The sequence below is a fragment of the Malaya genurostris genome, chromosome 3 (assembly GCF_030247185.1).
Source record: "Malaya genurostris strain Urasoe2022 chromosome 3, Malgen_1.1, whole genome shotgun sequence".
In the NCBI taxonomy this organism is placed as follows: Eukaryota; Metazoa; Arthropoda; class Insecta; order Diptera; family Culicidae; genus Malaya; species Malaya genurostris.
In genome coordinates this window covers 277,500,699-277,515,692 of record NC_080572.1, presented here as the reverse complement: position 1 = coordinate 277,515,692, position 14,994 = coordinate 277,500,699, and the positions used below count along the sequence as shown (strand labels likewise).

The 14,994-nt window shown below is 38.0% G+C and overlaps 1 protein-coding gene and 1 pseudogene across 1 annotated transcript in view; both read right to left on the bottom strand.

Moving 5' to 3' along the window:
* LOC131435044 (agrin) overlaps positions 1–3,583 on the bottom strand; it is a 182,897-nt gene extending 179,314 nt beyond the window's left edge. Inside the window, exon 1 of the mRNA XM_058602516.1 lies at positions 2,670–3,583. Coding sequence (XP_058458499.1) covers positions 2,670–2,745 — 76 coding nt within the window. The 5' untranslated portion in view covers positions 2,746–3,583. The remainder of the gene's footprint in view (positions 1–2,669) is intronic.
* Positions 3,584–9,295: 5,712 nt separating this feature from the next.
* Positions 9,296–9,416, bottom strand: LOC131439706 (U4 spliceosomal RNA; annotated as a pseudogene).
* Positions 9,417–14,994: the final 5,578 nt, after the last annotated feature.

The window sequence follows — 14,994 nt, the reverse complement described above, 5'->3', positions numbered from 1 at the left end:
GCTAAAGAAGTTCGTGTGCATCATGCGTCCCTCAAGCGTTATCGATCCTTATATTCGCAAAACTATGTCTCAATACGGAGAGATTCTCTCTATCGAAGAAGAAAAGTGGAAGAACTTTTTCCCCGATATTCTAAATGGCGTACGTTTGTTACGCATCCGTCTTATTAGATTTTCGGTAAGGATACAAGAATCCCGTTCAAATCACTTGTTACCTATAACAATCAGATGGCCACATGTCAATATTGCCAAAAAGCTGTTCACTACGGTAAGCCATGTGATACACTGAACAAGGAGACAACTTCATCAAAGGACAACGGTGCTTTCTTCACACCAACCCTAAGCAACCCCAGTACACCTGTGACAGCCACCAACAGTGATGCCGTCAATAACAGTGATGCCGATCCAATGGACGGGAGCGTGAATATCGAACCACTGTTCCCGCTTTATTCGCAAGATAACAGCGAAAGTGTCACTCTTCCAAGGAAAAAAATTACAGCAAAATCCAGCAAAAAAATAAATATTTTTTAATGTAAAACGGCCGCGTTAAGCTCAAGTGTAAAAGAGCCGAATAAAAAAACTTTATAAAAAGAAAATCATCATCAAGCGGGTAAAACTCCTACTACTGGAATATGGCTTTTTAAATAGCAATTACTAACTATTGTGGAAACAAAGTCTCGAAATAAAGGTCAATTATTTCAAAAAACTAAAAATTTTGGTCATTTAGGGGTTAGCCAAATTTTGTGCTAGCGCACATAACCGTTTTCATTATTTTTACGTTTCGTCTTTGACTTATCAGTGCAGAGCAGTTCAAATTGAACTGCTTAGTGCTAAACTCTAAAATTTGGCTAACCCCTAAATGACCATACCTGCATCGGCCAGAAATAGTCGAAAACACGTTTTCGTTCGGCACGTCGGAAAAGACATTGCACTTCGTTGCAAAACAAAAAGTGTTCTGTAAGTAGCAGAAACTTTACGTCTGCTTAGCGGTTCAAATTGAACTGTTGAGTTTAGCACTAAGCAGTTCAATTTGAACTGCTCTGCACTGATGAGTCAAAGACGAAACGTAAAAATAATAAAAATTTTGACTTAAAACTTCGTATAACTCGAAAAGTAAATATCAGATTTCTATCTGATCAACTGATTTTTACAAACTAAGATGCAAATGAAAGGACTTGAAATTCCCCGAATAGTTGATCCAGATACTTATCAGAGCGATAAGTGAAAAAATTTCGTTTTCATGAGTATTTTTTCACAAGCAATGGCGAAACGAGTTGCAAATTTGTATAAAAGTTACTGGTAAATTCATCTAGTTGGCAGACCTTGCTAGATAGTGAGTATATAATTCTACTTTGGGACTATTAGTCCTCGCTTTCCGCTTCCAAACGCATCGGTAATAGTGAAGAAAAGCTCCAAAAACGGAACTCCCTCCGATTTTTCAGCAATGGTTAAACCACTTTTCACAAATCATGATTCAAGTTAAAGCTCTCATTGTCTTAAAAGATGTGCAGTTTTATCCAGATCCGATTTCGGGTTACGAAATTATATGGCGTCCAAACTTTCAAACCGTCATACAAAATGACGATGCAAAACCAGTACGCCACCGTCTAACACACAGCGTACTTTGTTTAATTTTGTATAGCGTGCAGAGTTGCCACATTTCAATCTATAATAATTTGACATAACTGTGCACAAATTGAAAAGGTTATGGTAGTTTATACCCAAAGAAAGTGTTTGATTATATTCAAGATTGGCAAATAAAAATCTTGACAGAATCTTTTAGTGAAAATATAAGTAATATGAGAAAGACATCATTACACCACTAGGTGGATTAAAAAATGTTTAATATTTATGAAAAAGGTAAAAAGGTTTCACACTCAATTAAAAGTTAGTTAGCCCACAGCAAAACCATCGGCAAAAACCTCGAAGATATCAACTGACTATCTATAATCTGTTTTGAAAATATCTAAACTGAATGAATTGGGATTCCAACAATAAGTGAGAGTGTATGATTGAGTTTCAAGAAAAAAAAACTTGTTCGATTGAAACATAAATTTTTTCAAAATTTTATTAACTCGGTAAAAAAATGCAAAGTGAGTGATTGAACACACTGTAACCAGCGATGCGGCATCAAATGAATATGTCGGAATGTTGAATCATTTTCACATCGCAATTATGATTACCTAACCTCACCACCGTGCCTGGCCTGTAGCGGATCCGTTAGACAAAAAACATCACACACCGTAATTTATTGCTGCAAATTCCAGCTGATCTCGGATTTACGGATCCTCGTTTGACGCAGTTAATTTCTTCATTGCCATAAATGACTATAAATTCTTTCGCGAAGTCTTTTGTCGCCGCTACGCTGATTTGGTAAACGTCGACTCAGATTATGCCACCTAATTTTTGCTCGTCGTCAAAATTATGCAAATTATCGGAGAGAAATGAGACTGGCTAAATCACTGACTGTCTGACGCCCCCTTTTCCCATCCAATCTGAAAAAAGACACGCTATTTGTGACCTTGCTGGCCCCCGGTTCCGAACGAAAAATGCAAATCTGCCCGAATGTGTGCTTGTTTCATTTTTCGCTCCTCACGTTTCTCATTTATATGAAGTTAGGAGGGCCATTAACAAACTCGTAGCTTGCCATGCCTACAATTTTTCCAACGCACCTTTTGCATAGCTGGCCTCGATCAGAAAGACCGCTGCTGTTGCTGCTACCAGTATTACTGCTGCCGACTTCCACATCGTTCCGAACTGGATCACCAAGCCACCACACTCTGCACTAGATAGGATCTATGCTATGCTCTGCTGGTGCTGCTGCCTGCCGCCAAGCCAAATCACTGACTATCAGCTACCACTCTTTTGTGTATAGTCGCTTCGTTTGTTCGGTTGTTGCACTTTTTTTTCTTTTTCAATCTAATTTATTCCAAACACTTGACTCGCATTTGCTTGTGCCTTCAAACTACGAGACTTTTCCAACACTTGAGATCCAGTGATAACTCTTCAAACTTCCGATTTTTTTTTCTGTGCTGTTCGCTTCACTTCGTTTCTGTCGATGCTGCCGATGCTCCGGCTGCTACTGCTGCTGCTAATTAGAGCTTTTCGTTAATCTGATTTCCAACTTTTCCGTTCTCCACCAGCGCAGATAACGATCTTTAAATCCGACCCGTACTTGGCGACGACAGACAGAAAAGCACACGATATGCAATCCACTTCGACTGCACACGAGGGGGGTTTCAAACAGGTTCCTGGCAATATCTGAGTTATGTTCTTCGCTTTTGCCACCGCACAGGTCACACTTGCTCTCGTTTCGTTTCGTTTTTATTTTTGTTTTGTTTTAATTTTATTTGGCACGTCCAGACTGCACTTTGCACTGATCTCAAATTTCAACGCACTACTAGAATTATCACGGTCGACGGTCACGGAACCGACAGCTGAAAAACCGACCACCGGAAAATAAAACACGTCCGGAAAACCAAAATTTGAAAACAGAAAACAAACCACGAAAAAGGGAGCGTTCGTGAACGTCAACGCCGTGAGGCTTGCCGGGGAGTTCAAGAAACTGGTCCAAGTCCAAGGAGAAATAAACCGAGAATGATTTTTCAATGCCAAGGCTTACGGAATTTATAGAGAAAGCTGACTAGCAAGTTCCACGTTGAGTGGGAAAAACGGTGGACCTTCTGCCGTCCGACGTCTGCCAATGTTGGGGACTCGCCGTGGCCGTGGTTCGCTCCTGCTCTCACCGGCCTTGAGTGTGGAGTTTCTCTACTCTCCTGACTCCGACTCGACGGGGGAGCGATCTATGATACGAGAAAAATAAACGCCGACTTGGCGCGAAACATCGTCGGGAGAGTTTCGCTCCCGGTAGGCAAAATGCATCTCCTTCGTCTCAATCGGAAGACCGGAAAAACTATGTCAATGCACCGAATTGTGCATCCACAACCGGTCGCTCTTTCTCTCTGGCGTGAAGTCTCTCACTTGATAATCCGCTCGTGCTCTGGCCAATGATGCTTTCTCCCGCTGATGGTCACTATCGGGTGGGTGTCTGGGAGAAAAGTTTCAGCGCTACCATCACGAAGGAAAATGCATCCCGCGTCGTGTGTCGGTCGGGCCTGTCGGGGGGCATCGCCACCGTTTGTTTTGTTCCTCTTCCATGGATTTGTTTTGGCACATTAGCATGCCCGGTGGATTTCCTTCGGCGCGCAAAGCGAGGAGGGTAGTAAACAAGATTTTCCGCATTGCTTTTTAATTTACAATTTACTAAAGCTCGTTTTACTTGAAATTTAGACGGCATTTGATTATTTTTTTATAAACTGATTGCGGGGATGGAAATCGAACCCAGGCGGGTTGCGTGAAATGCGTCGATCTACCCATCACGCAATACCCGTCCTCAATTCGGGAACAATGTTTCATTTGACGAAGCGTTTCACTCGATATTACCGAGAGATGGGAAACGTTACGTTATGTAAAAGAAGCTAGAAAGCGTTGCATACGATAATTTTCTTAAATTGAACGTTACAAATCATATCAGTTATTTTGGGGAAATTATGATTGTTAAAAACTATAAGGGTTAGATTCTTGCGGTAAACGAGTTATGATGCGTTACTTTTAAGGATGTTATAAGTGTTAGGAAGCGTTACATGGGTTACTTTTTAGTAAGTAATAAACGTTACGAAGCGTTGCATGCGTTATATTTTTGTAAGTTATAGACGTTACGAAGCGTTACTTTTTAGTAAGTTACAGGCGTTACGAAGCGTTACAAACGTTACTGTTGTATAAGTTATAGACGTTACGAAGCGTAACTTGCGTTACTATTTGTAAGTTATAAGCGGTACGAAGCGTTACTTTTTAGTAAGTAACAAGCGTTACGAAGCGTTACATAGGTTACTTTTTCGTGAGTTATAGACGTCACGTAGTGTTACATGCGTTTCTTTTCTGTAAGTCATCGGCGTTACATGCGTTACATTTTCGTAAATTTTAAACGAAACGAAGCGTTGCATGCGTTACATTTTTTGTAAGTTATAGGCGTTACAAATCATTACGTTTTAGTAAGTTATAAACATTACGAATCGTTACATGCGTTATATCTCTGTAAGTTATATACGCTACGAAGCGTTACTTTCGTTATTATTTTGTAAGTTATAAGTGTTACATAGCGTTACTTTATAGTAATTGCAAGCGTTACGAAGCGTTACATATGTTACTATTTCGTAAGATATAGACGTTACGAAGCGTTACATGCGTTACTTTTTTAGTAAGTTATAGGCGTTACCAAACGTTACATGTGTTGCTTTTCTGTAAGTCATAGGTGTTACGAAGCGTTACATGTGTTATTTTTTAGTAAGTTATGGGCGTTACGGAGCGTTACTTTTTTATAAGTTAGACATTATGAAGCGTTACTTCATTGTAAGTAATAGGTGTTACGAAGAGTTACATGCGTTACTTCATTGTAAGCTATAGTTGTTACGAAACGTTACATGCGTTACTTATGACTATACGAAACGTTACTAGTGTTACTGGTTTGTAAGTTACAAGGGTTACATACGTTACTTTTTATAAACTCTTGGAGTTACGAAGCGTTACAAGTGTAACTCTTTTGTGAGCTACAAGCGTTACGATGCGTTACTTTTTAGTAAGTTTTAGGTGTTACGAAGCGTTACCTTATGAAAATCACTGGCGTTACTTTTTGTAGGTTGCAGGTGTTACAAAACGTCACATTTGTCACTCTGTATAAGTTATAAGCGTTGCAAACCGTTACATGCGTTAGCTTTTTGTGAGCTGTAAGCGTTACGTGCGTTACGCTTTTGTGAATCACAGGCGTTATGAACTGTTACATGCGCTACTGTTTTGTAAGTTAGAGGCGTCACGAAGCGTTACATTCGTTACTTTAAATAAGTTTTAGATGTTACGAAGTGTTACATGCGTTACTATTTTGTAAGTTATAGGCATTACAAATCGTTATATGCGTAGCTTTTTTGTAAGTTTTAGATGTTACAAAACGTTACATGTGTTACATTTTTAAAAAGTACAAGCGTTTCGAGGCGTTACATCCGTTACTCTTTTGTAAGTTTTGAGTATTACGAAGCGTTATGTGTTACATTTTGTAAGTTAAGAAGCTTTACAAGAGTTTTGGCATCCCAATTTTAACATATTGAAAAATCACTTATTTGCAAAATCTACAGTAAATGTCAAAATTATGATATGATTAGAAATGATTCTACAATGACATGGAATACACTGATCGAAATTAGCACAATGTACAGGGTGCTCCATCTTTTATGTCGGTACGTAAACGTTGAATAATTTTCACATTTACCAACCGAGCGATTGCATCGGATATGTTTACGAAAATTTCAATTCAGTACAATTTTTGCCACGAAACAACTCACTGAAATAGTGACACTTTACATGGAAAACAGTCGTTTTATTGTGTTAACTTAACGTGTATATCGCGGCAAAAATAGGCGACATTGACGGGCCACCCAGATCACCTTATTTAGCTCCCCCCCTGACTTATTTTTGTGGGTTCATCTGAAAAGCAAGGTTTACGCCAACCAGCCTCAATCTATTGACAAGCTCAAGGCAAACATTCGTGCTGAAATCGACGCCATAATACTTGAGATGCTCGAAAAGGTAATGGCAAACGTAGAAAAAAGGAGTCATTTTGAATTGTTAATAAAGGTGGTTACCTTATTGATATTTTTTCAACAACTAGTCCAAAAAATTGTAAAGAACCCAACTGAAGAAAAATACATTACTTGTAGAAATCGGTTGTTTTTTCTCAAAGTTATTGAATGATTACATACCGACATAAGAGGTGGAGCACCCTGTATATAAGTTTGAAGGAAAATGAGTATAACTATTAGTCAAGTGAATTAATTGTTCTATTCTATCCATGAAAGAATCATTAGATCTTGTTTTGATATGATAGCATTCAGCAAATTGAAATTATATTTCACATGATTCAACGGTTTCAATACTTTAAATGGTACCAATTACCAAGAAGGGGAGGGTGAGAGGTCCTAGTCTCTCCCGAAATTAGGAATCAGTTTCACAAATATTATGGGGTTGTTGATCCTGTAGATTACCTCGTGAGATAGAGGTTTTGAGAGTTACGTGATGGTCAAAACTCCACTGTCGATGAATCACGAAGCAGAACAGAGTCAAAACCATATAAAATGTAGGATGAAACCGGGGCAAAAAAATTACAATCATAATTATAATAATACATAAAATTGTACTGGACGACCGGAAAGAGAAAGTGTGCGAGCGTGCCCTAGTTAAGCAAGATTCTGCAGATGAGAAAGATATTCTGCCGCTGGATCCCGCATATGCTTATTTAGGGCTAGAAAGACGAACGCAAGCGCACTTCGAGTACATGTTTGGCTGAATCCATTATTATACACCAGAGAACAGAATGATTACCCGACAATAGACAATGAAGTCAGCACGAGTGTTTTAAAGCGACACAAGTCCCTGAAGGGCGTCTCAATGGGACAAAAAGATCACAACAGATCGATTTTCTGGGATCGGCATAATATAGTTTTGGAGGACTACTTCAAATCAGCAAAAAGTTAGTGCATTATTGAAATGATTGAAGGTCGAAATCGTTGTGAAATGGCCTTACATGAAACACATGAGCATTACAACCTTAGGTAAAATCAACGGTTTAGGTTTCAATTAATTGGGCATCACCATCGTTTACCTAATTAGGCTTCCTCGTACTTACTTTTTTTTACGTTTCGTCTTAGACTCGTCAGTGCAGAGCAGTTCAAATTGAACTGCTTATTGCAAACTTAAACAGTTCAACTTGAACCGCTAAGCAGACGTAAAGTTAATGCTATTTGCAAAACACTTATATATTTGGTACCGAAGTACCACGTCTTTCCTGACGTGCCGAACGAAAACGTTGTTTTCGGCTTATTCTGGCCGATGCAGGTATGGTCATTTAGGGGTTAGCCTATGTTTGTGCTCAATTTGAACTGCTCTGCACTGACGAGTCTAAGACGAAACGTAAAGAAAAGTAAAAACGGTTATGTGCCCTAAGCACAAACATAGGCTAACCCCTAAATGTTCCTCGTACTGTTATCTGTACTCAAACGTTAATTTAACCCAGAGAAATTTATGTGAGTTTCGTATTGGAATTTCAGATCACTACTTCCAAAACCTGAAATCGAAACCAGTATAGCCAAAGTAAGTTTATATGATCATCTACTAATATGACCTATAAATGTAGAAGATGTTTTCCGTGCTCCACGAATCGGCTGTGCTACTCTATGCAGTGTAGATCTCAGAATAGATGGCTATATCATAAGTTTTGAACATTTTTGTGCTATATAAATATTTAGAAGTTAAAACATGTCTAGTTACAGAAATAACATGACAGTAAACGTAAAGAAGTGTAATACAATAAGTTTCCCTCAAGCACAGTCACAAATTTTATTTGAATACTCCATAATGACAGTTTCAGTGGAAAAGTTCAAAATGTCTTTTAAAATCACCGCCAAAAGGCACACCGAGAATTAGGTACATAGGTAAACTTCAGTAACATTATTTTTATCTGAGGGCCCCTCCTGAAACGAAATCCTGGGTACGGGCCTGCTTCAAACATAGCTTTCCAAAATCTGCTCTTCAAACCCGTTTATAAAATACCTATAGGGTTTCAGAAGGAATATCAATAAACCGGAATTCGTCATCTTGGATTAAGCCGAAAATTCAACTAGCTTGATGAGTGGATGTCAATGATTAATCTCGCCGGAATTTCTTAATTGCCTGCTAGTTTCCGGATCATAATCAACAATTAATTGGTATTCAATATACTCAAGTGAACACGGTGTGTAGAATATGGAAAATGGCATCCACACACTACACACAGTGCAAAAGCAACTATTCAGCTAACGAATGGATGCAGCTTTCAGGTTTGTCTTCCACTCGCTAGTCAAGCTACTTCGCTCACAAACAGACATTGACTGAGCGAAAAATGCGTCGGAACATATATTTATAGATTCCGTTTTGTGCGATAGTTCGTACTGTGCAGAACGGTGTGGTATCTTTTCATGTATTACACAGAACCTACCTATGCGGACCGACGTAGAACAGCCACTGTATGAAAAGACTGGTATGAAAAGATTTGCCACATTGAAATCTGTATTTTTCAGGGGGAAAAGAAATAAAAAATCAGTATTGAGAATCTGTATAACAAAATGATATGAAATTGAAACACAACGTAAGAAAAAAGTCATAACAACCCGAATTTAAAAAAATCAGACTTCTCTTCGTTTGACTTTTGGGTCAGAATTCGTTAAATCGCCCAAAAAAAATTTTTATTTTTATTTTTTATTCGTGTTTTTTTCAACTAGCAATAATCGCACCTCGGATGTACTTCATTGGTTACGATATCGCCACTGCGCAAAGCTTTTTATTCAAGTGTTGATAATTTGGTTATATTTCATTATACAAACATGTTTATTTGTCAAAGAATGGCATGACTTTTTTAAAAATTTGACAAAAACTTTCATTTTACTTTGACTTTTAGGAAAAAAAACTTTTTTTAAAGTTATTTTAATGATCAAATAGAACCAAATTATCAACACTTGAACAAAAAATTAGAATAATTATTTATTTTGGCGGTTTTTCGAATTTTGATCTTTTTATAATGTTTCAATAGAAAATACATTAGAAATGATTTTTGCGAAATGATGATTTGATTAAAAATATTGAGAATCCTATCTGAAACTGACAGCTTCTTTTTGTATATTTTCATTCTTGTATAAGGAGTGTATCGAAAATAAGCTTTCCACACACATTTGTGCTGTACGCATGTATTTGTGATGGTTTTTATTGCTCAGATCACAGCATGCTGTGCGTTTGGCTGTCAGCTTTCGTTTGTTTACTTGTTTGTGCGGCTGAAATTCTGCGTTTTCAAAATGTCGCGAATTGAAAAGGCAGTGAAAATTCAGGTTTCGGACGCATGGCGCTGTGAGAAGGGTTTACTAGGCGAAAATTGGCGAAGCGGTTTGGAATTCATCATGTCAGTGTTAAAACCATCATTAATAAGTTTGGGGAATAGTATTCTTTGGATGAAATACCAGGAAGAGGCAGAAAATCCGGTTCTTCCAACCCGAAACTGGACCAGTAAGTGGTATCTCTAATCATGAAGAACAAATCAATGTCAATACGTGATTTGGCAAAAAAAGCAGGAACGAGTGTCGGAATGATCCAGCTTGTCAAGAGGCGAAATCATCTGAAGACCTACAAGAAGCAGAAAATCTCGAAACAAAGTGTAGAACAGAAGAAGCGAACAGTAACAAGGGCCCGGGAATTGTATTCGTGTTTTTTGCAGTGTAGTATGGCAAGCAGTATGTTCCTGTGGTTTGAAGTCAACCATTTTTTACACTACCGGAACTATAAAGGCAGAAATCTATCGATCTGAGTGCCTCCAGAAGAGATTGCTGCCTTTATATAAGAAGCATAGTACACCTCCACTGTTTTGGCAGGATTTAGCGTCGGCTCACTACGCCAAAACCACTCTCAATTAGCTTGCGGAAAAGGGTATAAATTTCATTGAGAAAAATATCAATTCCCCAAATTGCCCTCAGCTTCGACCTATCGAATGTTACTGGGCAATCGTGAAGAGGGTCTTCAAGAAGACTGGTAAGGCAACTGGGAACATGCAGGAGTTCAAAAAAAAATTTGGGCTCAAGCGTCCAAAAAATGCGATGCAACACTTGTCCGGAACTTGATGAAGAGCGTTCGATCAAAAGTTCGAAAATTCGTGAAGGAATAACATAATTTTCATCCGGTTTTCATTACGCTCAAGTTTAACCTCGTACAATAAACAATCAATTTTTAGTTTTAATAAAATATCGTTTTTCATCATAATTTGAAAGAAAAATTTGTGGATAGCTTATTTTCGATACACTCCTTATCCATAAGTGATTGTCAATTTTTCTTTTCAAACTACCTTACATAATGATCAAAACCGTCATCTATCCCTTGGAAATTAAAAACAAAAATATAAAGAACTACACTATCTTAATTGCAAGAAAAAGTAAAATACAGATTAATCTGTATATGTGACAACCCTGAGAGAGAAATCGAAAAGGGATGATATCATTACGGCATGCTGTAATTGGCTCTTGAAAACATGGGTCTATTCAAATCGATTTAAGTTCAATGTTTCCGAATCGACCAGTTGTTAATTTATGTTATTCCATAAACAAACGGATGAATTGCAAACGTTAGTTAACGTTCTCAAAGATTCGATTAGCAAAGATATCATTTACTTCAAAGGAGATCTAGTGAATGTCTACTTTTTTTTTGCTGAAATCATATCATCGAGAAAAAAAAACAATTCAAAGTTCATTGCCTTAAACCCAAGCAAAAGTCAACCGTGGCAAAGTTATCGAATTGACATCGTGGTGTAAAATTGGCACTGCAAAAAGCCCTCACTCGCGATACAATGGCTTCCAGGAGCGGAACCCGTTTCCGTTTCGCGATCGCGTTCACACTAACGTGGTTTTGTGTGTGCGTGTGTGTTTGATGGATACTTGCAGTTACTCTCTTCTTGACTAAGTCAATCGATCGACCGTTTCTACAAATTAGGACCACCGTGGATTGCGAGGGCTAATGGCGGTTTTGGACAACTTGTCACGCGCGAAGGTATTTTTTCTACTCTGTCCATTCTTCATTATGTTGACGGTCGCCACTGCCGCCGCCGCCGTCACCGATTCCGTGGCTGGCTACCAGCATTCAGCATTAGTAGCGTGTCGTCAAACAAATCGTCTCGTAATTGCTTTCTTTTTCTTCCATTTCATTTCACTTTTAGCTGGAAACTGGATTCCGTCGGGCAATGAATGTTGGCAAACAATCTAATGATGCTGGCAGCGATGGCAGCAGCTGTTGATTGGAGCTGGTTTGGGGTGCGATTTCCTTTCCCAAATCGTCCGGACAAGCGATTATGCTGCAGTGATTAGAGATGGTTTATTTTATTGGCATCGATTATCAAACTACTGCAATCTTTTTTTTTCAGGCTGATTGATGGTTCAATACCGAACAAATTGGTTCTTGGTTTTGAAATTTATTTGTTTCGTCTAATCTTTTCCTCACTCCCTAACAGGAAAGTGAAACTTTCTCCTACTTCACCCGTGGGCCTGTGGAAACAAGACCAAGCCACACGGACACTGGGAAGAAGAGAAATTCAAGCTAAATTCAGTTGCATTTTGTCAATTAACTCGACTTTACGTCAACCGGCCAACCGTCCAACCGTGATACCGGAGGGGAACCTTTCTAATCAAAGCACTTTAATGGACGAGATAAATCTTTGTCCTGACCTTCGCAAAGCGCAAAGAAATGCCATTGGATTCGCAGCTTCGGAGCTTTGGCCAAGTGCGGAGAAATTGCAACATTTCCCAGTGTCCCCCCGGTGCACGACTAACTTGTTGTACTCGCGTGACCGAGCATTCTGTCCCGCACATGACACTGAGTAGGAGTGAAATATAAAAAAAAAACAAATGAGTCACGACTACGCAAGCCCTCAGCTTCTTCTAAGGAGTGAGCTCCGATGCAAAACAGGTCAGGGCAGGACAGGACGGGACAGGGCAAGGTAAGCGAACGACGAAACACCTGAATTCGCTGGCCGCACTTTTGGTCCGTTGCCTGTCCGCTGAAGGCAAGCATCTATTCCGATCCACTACAGGCGAGCCAAGAAGGAATCTCTTGGGTAGCCTCCGAACGTTTCCCTGAACCGAGTGTGGGAGCACTGTACGAATTTGAAAGACAGCGAAAGTTTAGCGATTTTTCTTTCTCCTGACACCGGTCGGTGTTCGGGGAACGGAGAAATGGGATTTTTGCCTGAATGGTTCTGATTGTTTTGCGAGAGTGTGCAGTGGTGGGATGCACTTTGCCGGGATCAATAAACTACGGCCTCTGGAAATTGAAACATCTCTTTCTCTTACTCGGTCCAATTGGGGAAACGGTTGCAATAAGGAATTTGGTCGGCTGAGCACTTTGGAGGAAATTACCCCGTTTTAATTAATCGTTCAGGCTAATTGAAGTATACAGCGTTGAATGCTAATCGATTGTGCATCGCAATTTCGGTTAGCGAGAAGTAATTTAACGTTGAAGCGATCTGGCACAAAGTTCAATGAACGGATTTAATTCAATCTGATTCCTGCTGGAACGTATTAATACTGTATGAATCTGACATCATTGAGATTTCTTAAAACAGATGTACTCGATTATTACGCATATGTCTCGGCAAAAAGGATCACGGGTAAAATAAAATCACTTGATAAGAAAAATACTGGGAAATAATCCATGAATAAACATACAACTGTGTTTGAAATCGAGTCTACTTAACACTCCTAATACCAAGCCTGAAAGAAGTTGGAACGGTAACTTTGAGCTATCGTAGCTCAGTTGTTAACTGACCAATTTCAATAAATTTCACACCCTCGAATTTTGTAAAGTTTGTAGATTATTTTAAGTATATCATTATTTACGATCGTTTAGGAACAACTAATGAAAGTCTCATTTTTCCCGTTCCAATTTTTTGTAGCTCAAAATATGCCCTATCTGCATTCATGCGGCACCTGCATCGCGAATAGGATATTGAGAACTTCACCTTTATCGAGTCATAACTTTGTTATTACTCAACCGGTCTTCGAAATTTGTTCACCATTGGAAAGGTACTACTTTCAGAAATAAAATGCACTGAAAAATAGGGTTGTCTACCCAAAGTTATAATGAAAACTGTAGATAGATGACCTCAGAAAAGGTGAGACTTTTTACAATGATCGTAAATATCTCAAAATTCAAAGCGATGACCTATACATTTTTACACATCATTCGATTGCTAGTGATACCAGCTATAATTTTTGTCCAACTACCATTCCTGCACAATCAAGGTCGTCAAATGGTGAGATAACTAAGTCCTCACAAGTCCCTATCTCATGCCTCCCCGAGCGTCTATGATGACATTTGGTCAATAGAACGGCGTCGACTGGGTGCTATCGCCTTCTGCGTTAGTAGCAGAATGAGAGGGTGCGAAATGGCTTGTAGGTTGAAGCCCATCCTAAAGTGCAGTGTTTATCATAGTATATTACAACATATAATTGTGTTGTTTATTACATCATGTATTATTATTATTATTTTTATTAGAAGAGCGTAACTTACACTGCGATATTACCTGTTAAATTGTATCATAGCATATTATTTCATATATTATCGTCTTACACTATTTTATGTTATTATATACTATGTTGTATGGTATTATACTGCATTGCATTATATCATATTATATTGTATTATATTGTATTATATTTTATTATATTATATTATATTATATTATATTATAGGGTTTATTATTAGTAGTACTACGTACCTCTGCGCAAAATATAAATTTGTTTTCCTTATAAGTTATCATTTTTAAAGTAACTTTCAACTAAATGTCAAGGTCGTCACAAGCTGAGCTTCATGCCTACAAGTGTGTCTGTGGTGACAAATGGTCGATGGAATGCGTTGATGGCAGAATGAGAGGATGAGTAATGACATATAAATTCAAGTAATATAATATCATAGCATATCGCAACATATCATTTTATTTACTCTATTATTTATTATATAATTCATTGTACTATATTATATTGTTTTTTATTGTTATTTTCATTATTATATTTATTGTTATTATTATTAATTTGTCATCAATAATAATAACATATATTATTTTTATAGATGTGGATATTATTATTGTTATTAGAAGAGAAATATTCTACTTCCTGCAGTATTGCCAAGATAAGAGCATAACTTACACTACATTAACTGTTATTTTATATCATTGTATTATATTATATTAAATTAAAATATATTATATTATGTTATGTTATATTATATTATTTTGTAATCTATTATATCATTTTATGTTATATTAATTTCATTACACTATGTTTCATTGTATTTATCAATATAAAACATTTTGCACGGAGGCGTAAAGGG